This window comes from Pyxicephalus adspersus, chromosome 7 (genome assembly GCF_032062135.1).
Source record: "Pyxicephalus adspersus chromosome 7, UCB_Pads_2.0, whole genome shotgun sequence".
Taxonomy (NCBI): Eukaryota; Metazoa; Chordata; class Amphibia; order Anura; family Pyxicephalidae; genus Pyxicephalus; species Pyxicephalus adspersus.
In genome coordinates this window covers 71,783,062-71,800,525 of record NC_092864.1, presented here as the reverse complement: position 1 = coordinate 71,800,525, position 17,464 = coordinate 71,783,062, and the positions used below count along the sequence as shown (strand labels likewise).

The 17,464-nt window shown below is 36.5% G+C and overlaps 1 protein-coding gene across 1 annotated transcript in view; it reads left to right on the top strand.

Annotated features, from left to right (window-relative positions):
* Positions 1–17,464, top strand: part of DNAH3 (dynein axonemal heavy chain 3) — a gene marked incomplete in the record, with an annotated part of 167,569 nt that overhangs the window by 130,212 nt on the left and 19,893 nt on the right. Inside the window, 5 exon segments of the mRNA XM_072418926.1 lie at positions 3,357–3,555; positions 4,825–6,966; positions 7,778–8,003; positions 11,074–11,318; positions 12,632–12,748. Coding sequence (XP_072275027.1) covers positions 3,357–3,555; positions 4,825–6,966; positions 7,778–8,003; positions 11,074–11,318; positions 12,632–12,748 — 2,929 coding nt within the window.

The window sequence follows — 17,464 nt, the reverse complement described above, 5'->3', positions numbered from 1 at the left end:
TGATCAGTGTTATGGTGCTGGCAGCCTTTTTTGATACTTGAGGAGAAAATAGAAATAGGAGTGAAAAACTTTCATTGAGCAATCCAGTTTTGAGTGATACTCCTACTTAACTTTTGATAGCCGTTACTGCGAAGCCTAGGGCAGTCACTGTCACCAGTTTATTCTAGTGTCTGAAATTATTATTTAATAGACTTTACCTAGGTTATTCTGAATTATACATAAAAAGAATGACATATTCTTCTCTTGTCACAGTTGTATGTCTTGCCATCTGCGCCCTTTTTGCTAGTTAAAATGTTAGTCAAAAATATTTCATAAGAAACAAAATTGATAAAATCAGATTCCATAACCTTTTCTTTTTAATATGCCATTTTAAATGTCCTTTTGGAAATTAATAACAGCTTAGCTATCTCTGCTTTGTGTGTTTCCTTGAATAAGGGCTTCTGTTTTATATACATATATATACATATATATATATATATATATATATATATATATTTATTAAACAATGCACAGCGTAACCCCAACCAGTTCAAATGGACAGTCCCAGATTGCAAGTCTTCAAGGGAAAAGGTGATCATGAATCTTGCAATACATGGGCTTATATGCCATTCAAAGGCATACATAAAAACCGATATACATGGCAGTTGTCAGGCTGGCCAAAGATCAAGCATGGCTGAATAACACAGCAGTATTAAACTTACATAAAAACGCTGTAGTTACTATAACACCCAATAGCATTTCATTGCTCCATAGTGGGTTATTGTTACTTCCAGTGCCTGAGCAAACTATTCACAGTGCTAGGAACCGTCATGTATGGGACATGTCTTTTCCTATGCAAATACCAGAATTCAAAAAAATATTTTTTAAATAGAATTTAAGGGGTTCTAATGTCTTATTGGGTTGAGGCGGGGGGATTATGTAAGTAGTAACAGGCTTTGTACAATGTTACCTGTTTACCCAAAATTTACGCACTGGATTCAATGTCAGCCAATGTGTGAATCAAGAGTAAAAGTTGATTCGTCCATTTTCTTATCTAGTGTAAAAAATCTGTACATTTTGGTTAAGATGTGGGTGAATATTAGTTAAAACATTAAAACATAACATAACAAAACATATTTCCTAATTATTTTTTCTTTATCATTGAATGGGGATTCAGTGGTTATATTCTTCTTCTATAAGTGAGACAAGAAATGAAGGAGAATCTTTCAAAGACTAAAAGCTATACTAACAATAGTTAAGGTTTTTTATTGCTGCTTTTGTTTCTACAGATAGATGGAGTGATAGATAAGAATAGCACTCCAGCATGTACACAAACAGTAATAAAAACGTGCCATATATTTTAACCCCCTCCCTATTCAAACCAAACATATTTTTGTGTTTATATGTTAGATATTTCAAAAAAATATTATGAATAAGAACTAAAAATAGAGGTGTCAATCTTCTTCCTAACTGATTGTGGAGTACTGCCGCTCCAATTGAATTACTAGAATGTAAATTGATTTTTTTCATGGGAAAAAAAATAGAAGAATAGCTACTAATGGTAATCTGATTAGTTTTTCAGGGGGTGAAAGACCAATTGACTAAACAAATTTGATCCATAAATATTCGATAATAGTCAAAATAAATGCCTCTTGTCCCAACGCGTTGCGCCACGCGCCTTCCCCAGGATTACAATGTACATTTGTATCCTATGCTCAGGATATTACTCTGTCTTATATAGAGTGATAACGTTCTCAACGAATCCCCTGTGGAAGCCGCATGGCGAAACGCATGGGGACAAGAGACGTTTATTATGGTCATTATCCAATATTTAGACACTTTCACCTGATAGGGATCACCACTTGTAACTAATATTGTATGTACTTATCACTGATTGTTTTTGCTGTATTAATCACTTTAATATCAATATAACTACCCACTGTCAAAAAAACACAGCTGCTTCTATTTTTTTTTCTTGTTGTTTTTTACTAAACCGCATGATCCCCTTCCCTCTCCTCATCTCCAAAACATATGGAATAATTGTTTTGTAGTCCAAAAGAAGAACTGGGAGGGCTGGTTAGATTCATTTAGATAACACAGAGAGATCATGACAGCTTTCTATTTCTAAAAGAGAAATAATTATTTTTTTGCATGTGTCGAACAGATAAAACAAAATGCTTCTGCAGCGTTTAACTGACCAGAAAATAAGAAAATCAATTGTAAGGATGTACATATTCTTTAAACTTATGTTGGAAAGCATTCAGAAATCCTTACTCTGAAAATAAGACTAATTATTAAAGGATATGTAGGAGAAATATGTGGGTTGCCATTGTTGATGTCTACATTTAAACAGGCAGTTTCCCATGCTGTTGTGTTGATTCAGTGATTTCCCTAATTTTAGTTTTTGATTCATAACAGTCTACTTGCATGCATTCAGGTCAGTAAGGCCTCATTGTGACTATCAGAAAGTGTGTTGCCATGCATTATATCATGTCGCTGTCTCTTGTATTACTAATCCCATTTATTGCTACAATGCATTAGTGGAAATGTCAGACATTGATGTTTATGCAATGTCTCATGGCCTTGCATATCACACACTATGGGCCTTATTTATTGAAGCTCCCCAAGACTGGAGAAGCTGGGTGATCCAGCAAACCTGAAATGGATTGGTCCAGAAATGAAAAAAAATGCCAAATAACAGCAAATGAATTTAGGAAATCTATTCAAAGTTTTTTTGGATCACCCAGATTCTCTAATGATAGTTTGTATTCTCCAATCTTGGAAAGCTTTAATAAATCTAGCTCTATGTGAAGTGCAGTGAACAGCACTTCATCACACATAGTAGGAATGAAACCTTACTCAAAGTTATGCAAGTAGTGACAGTCAACAACTAGCATTTTCATTTCGGCGAATAGTAACTGCTGACTGCTTACACGGTGAGTAAGTATCAGTACAGTAACCCTTAGCAGCCAATCAGAATGCATCTTGTATTAGTCTGATACAGTGGGCCTAATTTATTAAATCTCCCCAAGGCTGGAGAGAATACACTTTCATCAGTGAAGCTGGGTGATCCAGCAAACCTGGAATAGATCTGGCTCAGGATTCAAAACATTTGCTATCAAATAGCAAATTACTTTGAAGAAATCTATTCCAGGTTTGCTGGATCACCCAGCTTTACTGATGAAAGTGTATCCTCCTCAGCCTTGGAAAGCGTTAGTAAATCAGGCCCATCATTTACAAAATGTGACACATCACATCTGCTAAGTAAAAAAAAAATAACATACTAACTAAATGATACTGTGTTTTTTATGTGATGTAAAATGTGTTTATATGTAGGTGCATATAACACATTTGATGATATTTTTTTGTCTTTGTAGGATGAATGTGAAGGAGACCTAGCTGAAGCAATGCCAGCTCTGAAAGCTGCAATATCGGCTCTTGACACACTGAACCCTTCGGATATTTCACTTGTGAAATCCATGCAGAACCCTCCAGCACCTGTAAAACTGGTCATGGAAAGCATCTGTGTAATGAAAGGCATTAGGCCAGACAGGAAGCCGGACCCAGGTGGAACAGGTTAGAAGACCAATATGTCTGATTCATAATGAGACGTATTTTCACTGGTTTTGTTATAATTATTATTACTAAACAGGATTTATATATCGCCAACATATTACTCAGCGTTGTACATTAGATAGGGGTTGCAAATGACAGACAGGTACAGTCAGTGACACAGGAGGAGGAGAGGACCCTGCACTGAAGAGCTTACAATCTAGAAGGTGAGGGAAGAACCACACAATAGTAGGATAGATTTTGTTGCCTTTTCTTGGTCGAAGGGTAAAACTAAAAAGAAAATGCTATTAGATTGTACATTTTTATTTTCATAAAAATATCTCTCTTGCACCTGGACCATTAGATTAAAACTTTTGTATTTTATAAAATTTTGACAGTGCATTTCATTAAGTGCTAAAACCAACATAGACACTTTCAGACTCCCTATTTTTATGCATTCCATTGTCAGTCAAGAGAATTCATCAAATACAAAGCAGACTCTGAAGATCCTGTGTTGGTAGTGCTGGCATTCAGTAATGTTTCAGCAAGTCGCTGACCTCACACTTCTTGTGAGCAGGGTATGTTTTCTAAATTTTAATCTGACATGTTAAAGCCTAAATCTAAGAAAAACATTTTTTGTCAGCAGTATACTATTTCTTAGATGTGTTAGCTACATTAGTTTTTTCATATTTTGCACACTTTTGTTTTTCAATAGCACAGACAGGGTGACAATGCTCACTCGCTGTACAGTGTCTACAGCTTTGTCAGCCTAGGCTGTTCATTATTTGTAATGCAAACCCTTCCTTTTCTCTTTATCTCCATCTGTAGTTCACAGAAAAGAAAAGTAGGCTGCAGATAGTGTTTGAAATTTCAGTTGCTCAGAAAGTTACAAGGACACTGGATTTCTTGAAGAATCAACATGTATTTTCTATACAAACAGAAAATGCACTTTGCCTGAAAAAGAAAAGTAATGCAACCACCACAACTTAGGTCTGGGGAGTTGCAATAAATTACATTTCTTGTTCATGAGTTTATATATACTTTAAGTGTTGGTAGCAAAGACACAATAGAGAGCAAATATTTTTTCTTAGTAGCTAAAGACACAGTATAAACAATAATAGTAACACTAGTAGTAACATATACCCTCATAGTGATAATTGGCAAAGGGATTTGAGGCTGCTCTAATGATGGGACACACAATTTCTTGTCCTATTTTTTGTACAATTTGTTTTCTTAGTTGTTTTGATCATGTGTATGCCACATTTTTCATTATATATTATCTGTTTGTATTAGGAAAAATGGTGGAAGACTTCTGGGGTCCATCGAAAAAAATACTTGGAGACATGAAATTTTTAGAAAGCTTAAAAGTGTTTGATAAAGATAACATCGATCCAGCCATTATGAAAAAGATCCGTGATAAATTTATCAATAATGAAGACTTCCAACCTCCTGTAATTAAGAATGTGTCATCAGCTTGTGAAGGTTTGTGCAAGTGGGTCAGAGCTATAGAGGTGTACGATCGTGTGGCAAAAGTGGTGGCCCCTAAGCGTGTACGCCTTAAAGAAGCTGAAGCCAAGCTGGCTGTACAGATGGAACAGCTGAACACTAAGCGAGCTGAATTAAAGGCAGTTGAAGACCGACTGCAGGCATTAAATGATGAGTTTAACACCATGAATAACAAGAAGGAAGAGCTGGAAAAGAATATCGAAATCTGCTCGCAGAAACTGGTCCGTGCTGAGAAACTGATTAGTGGACTTGGTGGGGAAAAAGACAGGTGGACAGAAGCTGCACGACTCCTTGGACAAAAGTACATAAATCTTACTGGAGATGTCCTTCTATCGTCTGGAACTGTGGCTTACCTAGGTGCTTTCACTGTAGATTATCGTCAAAAGTGTCAAAGTCAATGGCACATTTTATGCAAAGAGAAGAAAGTACCCTGCTCAAATGACTTCAGCTTGAGTAATACCCTGGGGGACCCTGTTAAAATTCGTGCTTGGCAAATAGCTGGTCTCCCAGTTGATTTTTTTTCAATAGACAATGGAATTATTGTCTCCAATTCAAGAAGATGGCCTTTAATGATTGATCCTCAAGGGCAAGCTAACAAGTGGGTAAAGAATATGGAAAAAAACAACAAACTCTCTGTTATCAAGTTATCAGATTCAACATACACAAGAACGCTGGAAAATGCAATACAATTTGGGTATCCAGTTTTAATTGAAAATATTGGGGAAGAAATAGATGCTGTTTTGGAGCCTTTGCTTTTAAAACAAACTTTTAAACAGCAAGGGGTTGACTATATTCGCCTAGGAGAAAATATTATTGAATACTCCAAAGACTTTAGGCTTTATATGACCACTCGGTTAAGAAACCCTCATTATCTCCCTGAGGTGGCTGTGAAGGTGTGTCTTCTTAACTTCATGATTACCCCATTAGGTCTTCAGGACCAACTTCTTGGCATTGTAGCTGCAAAAGAAAAGCCTGAACTAGAGGAAAAAAAGAATCAATTAATCCTAGAAAGTGCAGCCAACAAAAAGCAACTAAAGGAGATAGAAGACAAAATATTAGAGGTATTGTCATCTTCAAAAGGAAACATATTAGAAGATGAGACTGCTATCAAAGTGTTGTCCTCATCAAAACTTCTTTCTGAAGAAATTTCAGAGAAACAGCAAATTGCTTCTGCAACTGAGAAGGAAATTGATGAGACCCGAATGGGATACAAACCTGTTGCCATTCATTCATCCATTGTATTTTTCTGCATTTCTGATCTGGCAAACATTGAGCCAATGTACCAGTATTCACTTACCTGGTTCATTAATCTTTATGTCCATTCACTTGCCAATAGTGAAAGAAGTGAAGACCTAAATTCTAGAATATCAAATATTATTCAGCATTTTACTCGAAGCATTTATAAGAATGTGTGCAGGTCTTTGTTTGAAAAAGACAAGCTCTTGTTTTCCCTTCTTCTGACCATTGGCATTATGAAAGGAGAAGATAAAATAGAAGATGATGTATGGCGGTTCCTCCTGACTGGTGGTGTAGCTCTCGATAACCCTTATCCAAACCCAGCTCCCAAATGGTTGTCTGATAAATCTTGGGCAGAAATAGTTCGAGCATCTAACCTTCAACCACTCACTGGCTTTATGGATCATTTTAAAAACAATATTTTAAAATGGAAGATGATTTATGACTCCCTTAAACCTCACGAAGAAACATTTCCAGATGAATGGCAAGAAATAAGAGGAATAAATCGCATGGTGATACTCAGATGCTTACGACCTGACAAAATGGTCCCAGCAGTCCAAGAATTCATTGCAGAAAATATGGGCAAGGCTTATATTGAACCGCCAACATTTGACCTTACAGGAAGTTATAATGATTCTAATTGTTGTGCTCCGTTGATATTCGTGTTGTCTCCTGGTGCTGATCCTATGGCAGGTAAAACATTTTGCGTTAATACTTGTTTAGGCCAATTTAAAATACTGTATCACTGTGCACGTAGAAGCTACTATATTTACATCTTTAAACTGCAAAAACCTTATTTGAAAGTCTTACTTTTAAAAATGATAAAAGCCAGCAAATAATAAAAATATATAAATGTGTGTAAGTTCGTTCCATTCCCTGTCCACAATGTGTAGACTAATATTCCTTAGCATGATGCTATTCTACATTGACTTCTGGGACTCGGAGCTTGCACTGCTGAAAGATCATGGTTTTACAATTATATGTAATATAACATTCCATTAGCACTTGGCATTATTCTACATATAACGGGCAGTAATCAGAAAACCTTTTCATTATGTTATAGCTGTTTATCTCCTGTGCCCACTGTTTATAACAAACTCTAACAAAGTTGCTAATAAAATGACCACTTCAATCATACTAACAGGCTGGTGGCAGTTGTCGGCCTTGAGCTCAGACAGGTTAGCCTCCATGTAGGACATTGAGCCTGAAACTGGGTTGACCTTTAATTTTGATGGGGATTAAACACAAATAAACAGCAGCACAGACAAGTCATACACAAATAAAGTTGAAACACACACTACAGCTGGTAAAACATGAAATCCCACATTCAGTAAACTTAAAAACTTTTCTAAGGATTCCTGTGATTTGAATAAAAGTAAGGGCTGCCATACTCTAATTTTGCGTCTGATATTTTTAAATTGCAAAAAAGCTAGTCAAATTACATATGTTATATCTATATTTTAAGAAGATGTTTCACCTTAAGTTTCATTATTTTCCATCTTAGGATTGTTAAAATTTGCTGATGATCTCGGCATGGGAGGGGAAAACATCCAGACTATATCACTTGGGCAGGGTCAAGGGCCCATAGCAGAACGGATGATTAATCAGGCCATTAAGGATGGGTCCTGGGTGGTCCTCCAGAACTGCCACCTGGCCACCAGTTGGATGCCAACTCTGGAGAAGATCTGTGAGGAGACTATTGTACCAGAGAATACCAATGAAAAGTTCAGGTATGTAACCATAGTTTGTGTTATGTTACAGGAGTTATAGACCAATGGAGAAACAATTTAAAGGGAATTTCGTAGGGTAAAAACATGGATACTGCTTTTGTGGACCTGCTTTACGTGCATGTATAAGCACAGACAGTATGCTTTAGACACAGACACTATCCTCACTTTACTACCTAGTGAGTAATAAATCTGGACCAAGCATGTAGGATAGGAATTCAGACTTCTCAAACTTAACTAGATGCATTATTCCTCCAGATTCCAACATTAGCAACTCTAATATTTTTATTTTTACCAGTTTACTTTAACTATACTGCAGAATAGAGTGACAGAACACTATCTACTTTGTTGTAACACCAATACTTCCACAAAAACAATGCTAAAAAACCAAAACTACAATATATTCTTAGAAGTGGGAATATAGTCAATCAAGAATAAGATGATACATTTAACTGGAAAAATTTCAATTGACCTTTGTCCAAACTGTCCCTTTGCTGTGAAGATAAAGTGTCAAGTAGCTATTAATTGTGAAATTTGCAGGAGGCCTTGTATATATCATGCCTATCATTACCACTAAGCAAAACCCCAAAACAGATGCAGCTCTAATTTATACATGAGTTAAAGGGTGATGACTGTCATTCATCCCTCAAAAGACAAAACTACAATTTCATACATAAGCCCTTCACCCAATTCCTCGATCACTCGCTGCACTCTCCAGTCCATAACCAAATCCTTCTTTGCATCCTCTCCCAAAGGAAGATGGTGTTCTGTCAGGTTTTTATTGCTGTCTGCTAATTACCATTACCCCCTGACTGTCAAGGTGTTTTCTGTAAAGCGGACTTCCTGCTGATCCTTTGAGGGGGTAATTTTGTATAAATTGTCTAGTGGTGAATCCGCTAGGGGCTACTGGCAGTGGCATTGTCTTTCTAGTAGATTACCTATAAGAACATATGAATAACTTCAGAGAGAGGAAATTGAATCTGAGCTCATAGCAATTCCCCGATGGACACTGGTCAAAGAAAAGTACAGCAGATAGCAATAAAACAATAACAATAGAGAACCATAATTCACTCATAAATATAAAAAGCTACGACAATAAAAAGTTTTGAATTAGGTTTCACTTTAGTAATGCTTTTTTTATAAAAAAAAGAATGCAACCTAGTTTAAAAGTTTTGTTTTAAGGCTTTTTTGTTTTCAATAATTTTTATTAGAAGAGAAGGTTTTTTATATAACAAGAATACATACCAAAGGAAAAAAACATAAAGGAGAAGGGGAAATGAACAAAGAAACCAATATTATAAATTGGCTAATAATGGCAATTGCAACTCCCGTCTGAGTCAAGAGCTTATAAACATACATGTATCACATGTGTACATCATTTCCAAAATCCAGAACCAATTGCTTCAGGAAAAAAAAGGAAAAGGGAAAATCAAAAGGAATAGAGAAAAAGGGAAAGGAATAAGAGAGGAGGAAAGATGGGTGTATGGACAAGGGGGGTGGGCGACCCAAGACCAAAAATAGACACAGTCGTGAAGTTGGGTGTTTCAGGCACATTAACACTTTAGATCCCTAATACAATCCTCAGGTAAATAATTATCGATCCAAGGCTTCCATACCGTTAGGAAGAAATCAGAAGAATCATTCAATTTAGCATACAATAATTCATTACCAAAGTACCAATTCATATTATTTTTCACCTGACCCACATTGGGGTTATTCGAGGACCAGGCCTTCGCCAATGTTTGTTGTTTTAAGGCTTTTTTAATGACTTTCAAGTTAAATGGTTTTCAAGTTAGCATATGGATGCTTTGAACACATTAAGATGTGTTATGATGTCTTGCAGAACAAGCAAACCATACAAGATTCTCAGAGAGGTTTAATATAGCCACCACACAAATTCAGCATATTGTTATTTTACAAAATGTAACCATTTATATGCATAAAATATTCTAATTGATGCTAATTGATGCCTCTGCCAGGTACATCTGGTAAAACCATGGTATTATTTGAGGCTACTGCTGCTTTTTATTTTTAACATGTAGCGGTTCTGGTTCAGGACAAATAAATGGCGCTTTCATTGTCTGCATACTGTCACAGGGTGAACATATACGGAGTCTGTATCTGTGCCTGTAACCTAACATATCTGCTCCTTAATCAGACCAAATTTTTCAATGTACAGTAGGCATTAAAAAGTGTATATGGCAAATCTCCCCATCACTACAATGAGTCGAATACTTATATTTTAGCAAGTACAGGCTTCTGCGAGATTACTCCTGAGCCACAGGAGCAGACAGGATCTTTGTATAGGCAAAGGCATTGCCCGCCTGTCGTTGCGTATGGGTCCATTTACCCATTGACTCTGCTGAGAAAAAGAAAGAAGAGTAGACAGGCAATAGTATTATCTGTATATGTCTAGGTAGCACACTGTAGTCTCGTGCAAAGACTTTATCCTGAAGTCATTGTCTACTGCTGTTTCTTTGTGCTAATACATAATATAAAGAGCACAGAAAGAAGGGTTTTTTGTCAACAACATACTAGCTACTAGCAAAAATATACAACATTATCCAAGTTATATCACATATACACATATATCACATATTAATATATGTGATATAACTTGGATAATGTTGTATATTTTTGCTAGTAGTTCATTGTCTAGCGCCGAAATGGTAATGATTTGGAGTGGTGCCTCCAGTGGTTACCAATCACTGTTTTTGTTATGTATTATGAGAAGTTATCACTAATACAAAATATATATCTTGTTGCCAAAAAAACCCTTCTTTCTGTGTTCTTTATATAATTGATCTTACCCAGGGTTGGCAAACTCCTTAGCAGGAGTTAGCAGGAGCTCCTTAGCAGGAGCAGTCTCCTTAAGGCCTATATATACACCTGTTTCCACCAGATAAAAACATTAGTATTATAGTTCTATTGTGCTAATACATAGCTAATAAAAAAAAATGCAAAGTATACTGAACACAAGTAACCAGTAATTATAATATGATTGGTTGCTATAATTTTACTTATGCTGTAACCCCAAATCAAATATTATAAATATCAACGATTTCCCCTTCAGGCTCTGGTTAACCAGTTATCCTTCGGACAAGTTTCCTGTGAGCATCCTCCAGAATGGCATAAAAATGACCAATGAACCCCCGAAGGGGCTGAGGGCCAATCTTCTACGATCATACCTGAACAATCCCATATCTGACCCGGTCTTCTTCAGCAGCTGCCAGAAACCCAGGATGTGGCAGAAACTCTTATTTGGCCTGTGCTTCTTCCATGCTCTGGTTCAAGAAAGAAGGACCTTTGGCCCGCTAGGTATCAGAGTTTTCTTCAACATGTTTCTGTATTTTTAGTGAATATTTATTTTAATCTAGCACCTTGATATGATTTATTTTGCTTGCTATGCCATGTTTTATTATGTTGCATTAAGTAAACTGCATGAAGTGTTATATAGTTTTTTGAAGGAGAACACCATTCCTGAATGTCATCAGGCATTATTTGATTTTTATTTCAAAAAAAGAACATATGAATGCTAAGTTCCATAGTTGACCATTTGATTCTGCAGCCACCCATTGATCTACCACCTACCAGATCCATAAGCTTGTTATTCCATCTGAAGGTTGCCCTATTGTGGCGGGGATCTGATTGATCATGGAGTAGATGTATTTCCATCTTTATCTATTGGTTAGGAAATTACCATCATTTATTTGGGACATGAAAGTTGTACTGTCACAGATCTGCAGTATTAAACAAATGACAGTGAACATCTGATTCCCTAAATTCAGCCAAGTAGTTGTTGCTTTCTTATATCATCTACAGAGAAATAGAGGATATACAGAGGAAACCAGTATCATTCTTTATTATTCCTTTTTGCACACAATTTTCTTCTGCTCCCTGTGAGCTTTCACCTGCCGAGATACAGATATGGTGGGATTTCCTCCTCTTTTGCTAACCTCTACATAGGGTGGGGGCAAGAGCTTTGTGTCTTTATGGATTCAACCCCTTTGGATGGAAGAGTTTATGAAATGGTACAAATTGGGACACTTGTGCTTGAAATTCACCCCCTAGAGCCACAAGTTGATGTCCCCTGGAACCCAACACCTTTAAGGTGATACCAGTAAGGCAATTTACTAAAATCTGAAGACATTGTTGCACGTAGACTTTCTTTGAAGAGTGTAACTCTAAGGCCATCTCTAATACAGCACAAACCAGACTGTGACTTCACAACTGTCCCGTCTTTGTAGGATCAGTTTGATTCTGCCAACGAGCCCGAATCTCTGCAATAGTGCGCAGGAATTGGCACTTGGGCATTGAGAACAATGCACCATGCGAGAGTATGTGCAGTTCCTTAGTCTGTATATCTGGGCGCTAGCAAATGTGCAATACTGCAGAAACGTCATATTTCAGGTGAAATGTCCGATTTTTTTTTTCCTTTAAGAGGAGGATGAAGGGTAAGCATTTGGAATGTGTTACAGGGCATCGGTCCTTAAACTAATAGCAGGACAGTAGGTCTGTGCTCCATATGAAGCTTTATGCAAGGTATACAAAGTTTGGTCCTCCCTTTTTACATATATTTAAAATTTAGCTTTTTAATGGTATTTTTCATTATCTCCTGAAAATTCAAACAGGCTGGAATATCCCATATGAGTTCAACGAGTCTGACCTGAGAATCAGCATGAGGCAGATTCAGATGTTCCTCAATGAGTATGAAGTGGTACCCTTTGAAGCTCTTACTTACCTGACAGGTAATCTAAAGTCACATATCACCTTATCAACTCCCACATTTTTGTATGTATTTTATTCTTCAGTGAATTCAAAGTTACAATTTTACTTCAAAAGAGAAAATTTTTTAGTCTTCTTGCTATTTTTTTTTTTCATGAATTGACTTTTAGAGGGACAGTGTACTAAAAACTATAGAAAGGATTTGCAGTCTAAACATGGAGAAAACTTGAAAAGAGGCGATCCATTAATGTGTGAGGGAGATGGCTTCCATGCTGTTTTATTCCTAAACTTTATGTCTGTGTGATGACACTGAAGTGTCTGGCTGTTTACAAATATTGCCGGCATACAGGGACAGAGTAGGAGAACAATTTCCAGGCAAAAATTAAATCACAATCAGTTACAAACCATGCAAAGGTACAGGACTATAAAGGGACAAATAAGTGTGGGACTTCACCTTCTAACCTGCAACGTCTACAATAATATTCACATAAACAACCTTCTATGAGAGCCAGCAACCATAACTTTGTGCATGATATTCACTCTCAATCCCAGCTATTAGTGACTGACTATTAGCTCTAGTCCCCAGTGATGGTCATAAACCCATTAAAGAAGTTCTGACCATGTTATAACTATATCAGCTATGGTATATCCATCACATGCATGCATTGCCATCTAATAAACACTGGTAGGCCAATGGCACATGGGATCTTATGAGCTTTCATCTGGACTACTGTAACCTCCTCCTCTCTGGTATTCCACTAACCTGACTCTCTCCTCTACAATCTATTATAAATGCTGCAGCCAGACTCATCCATCCTTCCCACCTACCTACCCCATATACAGCCTTCCCACCTACCTACCCCATACACAGCCTTCCCACCTACCTACCCCCATACACAGCCCTCCCACCTACCTACCCCATAAACAGCCTACCCACCTACCTACCCCATACACAGCCTTCCCACCTACCTACCCCATACACAGCCTTCCTACCAGTTCTCTTCTGTTGCCTCTCCTTGTAGTTCTCCACACTGGGTTTCATTTCACCTTAAGAATCAAATCCAAGCTCCTGTACTTTGCCTTCAAATCCCTCCATAGTTCTTGTTCCACTTACCTTTCTGAATGGTCTTCCTCGTCCTATTCTACTTTCTACTAATTTCTGCACATTTAAAAGGGCACATAAACCCCATCTTTTCATACTCACCTACTGTCCTATCACCTACCTATCAGTCTTCATCCCAAATCCCTTGTCCTATGGTAAGCTAGATCCCCCACCTCTTAGATTATAAGCTCTTCTGAGCTGGGTCCTCTTTTCCTCTTGTTTCATTGTTTGTATCTGTCTCTCATTTGCAACACTTGCACCCCTATTTAATATACAGCGCTGTGTAAAATGTTGGTGCTATATAATAATAATAATAGCAACTGGTAAGTTTCCAATTCACAATCCTCTTGCTTACCTACAATATATATATATATATATATATATACATATAAACAGTAAAACGGTTCACCAAATAAAATACATAAAATCAGCCATAGTGCTATTGCCAAACTAGCAGTAAAGAGCAAAGACATTACATATTTGTCAAGAAATTTGCTCTCTTACTGCTCTCATTAATAAGAGGTGGTACTAAATTGCCAGTAAAAGGATGGTTTGTTCAATTTTCTATTTACTGCTGCCATTACTGATGCTCATTGTCAAATAAAATCATAACTTAAAACTTGTGTCAAAATACACACAGAACTGTAGGAAGCAGGACATGTTGGCTTAGTTTAGGATAGCTAAATGATATTTATTTATAAATATTTGCTGAAAAATTGTTATTGTCATGTCTCATTGGCTCTGGCTGATTTATTAGTGATGGTTACAGCACACAATTGTTGTAGCTTTTAAAAAACAACTTTAGCATGAGTACAGATTAACACTTCTTATAAGTTCAATAGCTTTTTCCCTTCTATCTAAAACTAAAAAAATCCCTTTAAGTCTGTTGACTGCTTATAATATGGAACACTAAGTACAAACCATTTATTGATGCATGCAAATCCAATTTACTGTCTATGCTGTTAGAAGCAAAACACTTCCATTATTCACTACAGTTATGTAACCATTTATACATTTCTCTTTTCCAACAAAACTTTTTTAATAAAATCTTTGTAAAAATGCTGACACAATGCAAATATTCAATCTTCTAGATTTAATCATTCTTTCTAAAATAATCGATTTTCATGAATAAGTTTAGTTTATATGAGTACTATTGAATCATTTTCGGGAACACATTTTACTGAACTAAAATGCAATAATGGGTACATTTTGTCAATAAGAAATGTACACCTTTCTTTCCTTACAGTGTGATTTATATTCCAAGGGACGCAGATACTATTCATTATGTAGTGCATAAAATAAAGAACAAGTAATATTGTAAAAACCTAGAACACACGTCTATCTTGCCTTATACAATACGAGATATGTTCATTATTTTGTTTTTGCTAAAAACAAGCATACTGACGCTCGTCTTTGAAAACACAATACATGAGAGGTATTTTTCTTTCATCTCATACTAGCCCTAATGTTCAGTGAATACCCCTAGTTACCATTTTTTCTGCAGTTCGGTCAGTTCTTAACACCAGGTAATTCATACATATAAAAGTTTTTAAATTCAATTTTATTTAATAAATATGATTAGTAATACTGCCACCTAAAAATTACTAACAATAATAGGTTTTCAATGTAGTAATTTGGGTTTAGCATTTCTTCATGTTATATCATCTCCCTAATATGTTCTTCTCTTTGCTTCCCCTGGCTGCACCTCTTTTTACCCATCTGCCAGGTAATTTTAATGATGTCCTGATTTCCTATTTCTTATTTCTATAGCCAGGAAACTAAAAAGATTTTTGTTAACAGCTTTGTAAGAATAGTTTCTGACACATTAATGTGTTTTCTGTGTTCTTACATTTTGCAATGTATTTGATGCGTTAAAGATAAAATATGCAGTTCCAGTGAAAGCACTTGTTATGCACATTCATGGGTTTTAATTACTATTTATCTGTAGTGAATGTGCACTTTGGCTAAACCATTGTAAAAATGTAAATATGAACTATGTATTATGATTTGGGGCCAAATGTATAAGTGTAAAGGGGTTCTGTATCTGTATCTTACAATGGAATACAACATTCATTCAAAGTCCAGGACAAATAAAATAGCATATGTCTTCAATTTATGGGTTTTCCCCTGTAAATAAAAATAAATCAAGAGAAATAAATAAAAGTTACTAACATGGTTTGATCTTCCTGTGCAGTGTTTGAAGAAAGCTGTATATTAAATCTGCTTTACAAGGCCGGGTCACTTTTGTTGAAATAAACTCCTCTTCCTATAAATTCTCCTAAAAACATTTTGTGTTTCCAGATCTGTGTGAATGCTCTAATGGGGAAACAGTTCAGTATGCACAGAATCCCATTGTATTTTTTTTTTAAATAAGAACTGAACTCCAGTCTTACCTTTTTGTACAATGCTTTAGTCTACTCTCCTAGCCTGAGACCACCTAGGCTACGTACACACGTTAGATGACTCTCGTCCGATAATCTGATATCAGACGAGACTCTGGCTTGTGTACAGCAATTGTTGTCTGGATGACCGCCCCGGCGGATCCATGGACGATGGATGATCATAATGAAGGGGAGAGAGCACAGCGGGGTGCCACTCAGTGGCTCACTCCCCCTCTCCATGTAGCAGAACGGTGCTGTATGTACAGCTCTCCTTCATGCATCGTGCAGTCTTTTGTTGTTGGAAAGGATGAAAGATCCTTTCCAATGACAAATATTGCACGTTTGTACCTAGCCTTACTCATTTTATTGTAGATAGATGGTTCCTACAGTATCTATTAGAAGTCGGAAGTAACCCCCTCATACCCTGGCTTGAGGGCATTCAGCATTATCGAGTCCTATTCTCTCCAGCTTTACTGTCCCTGACCCACCCCTTTCATTCATTGAATTTCAGTTCTTTCAATCACAGAGGCTTAGCATAATTTAATGTAACAGTTTAACTAGCATGTTGATGGGGGTCAAGGAGGAACCATGGAATGTTAACTATGAGCAGAATACAATTCAGCAATATTCCAATGTTTCTTGTTATTGTAGCTTCTGTGTAATTGAAGTTACATCTGGCCCTCAAGAAAGCTTTTTTTCAACAACTGTTCATCTGTTAAATTATACTCAATAAACAGCCCCCATTTAAATAGTACATTGCATGTAACGTAATGTATGCAACCACAGTCACTGTGTGCACACACACAGTAATTTATAAGGTAAGAGGGTTTTAGAGGATAATTGTAGCTTTTTTATAGTGATTTTCATGTAATTACACAGACTATGTACATGCATACATTAAATCAGTTTTTCACAAACCCACAGTTTAACATATGGCTGGCAATATTGCCCTGTGTTTCTAAAGGTTTGACTTATATAAGCAAAAACAATCATGGTTGGTTATTTAGTTTTTCTCCAAATAGTCCTTAGGATGTTAGCAGCTAAGAAATGTTAATTGGTTGAATGTTTGCACAAAAAGGAAAATTTGTATTATCTATATTAACCAGGAAATATAATTTATAATGCAGGTATATTATCCCTAGATGTGACAAATATTAGCCAGATATGCCAGTTCATCCCTAGTTGAGGCTACTAGACCCAGCTAAAGAAAGCAATGTTACAATTCGCCTCTCACTCCATTCCCTCTTTAGCGGTGT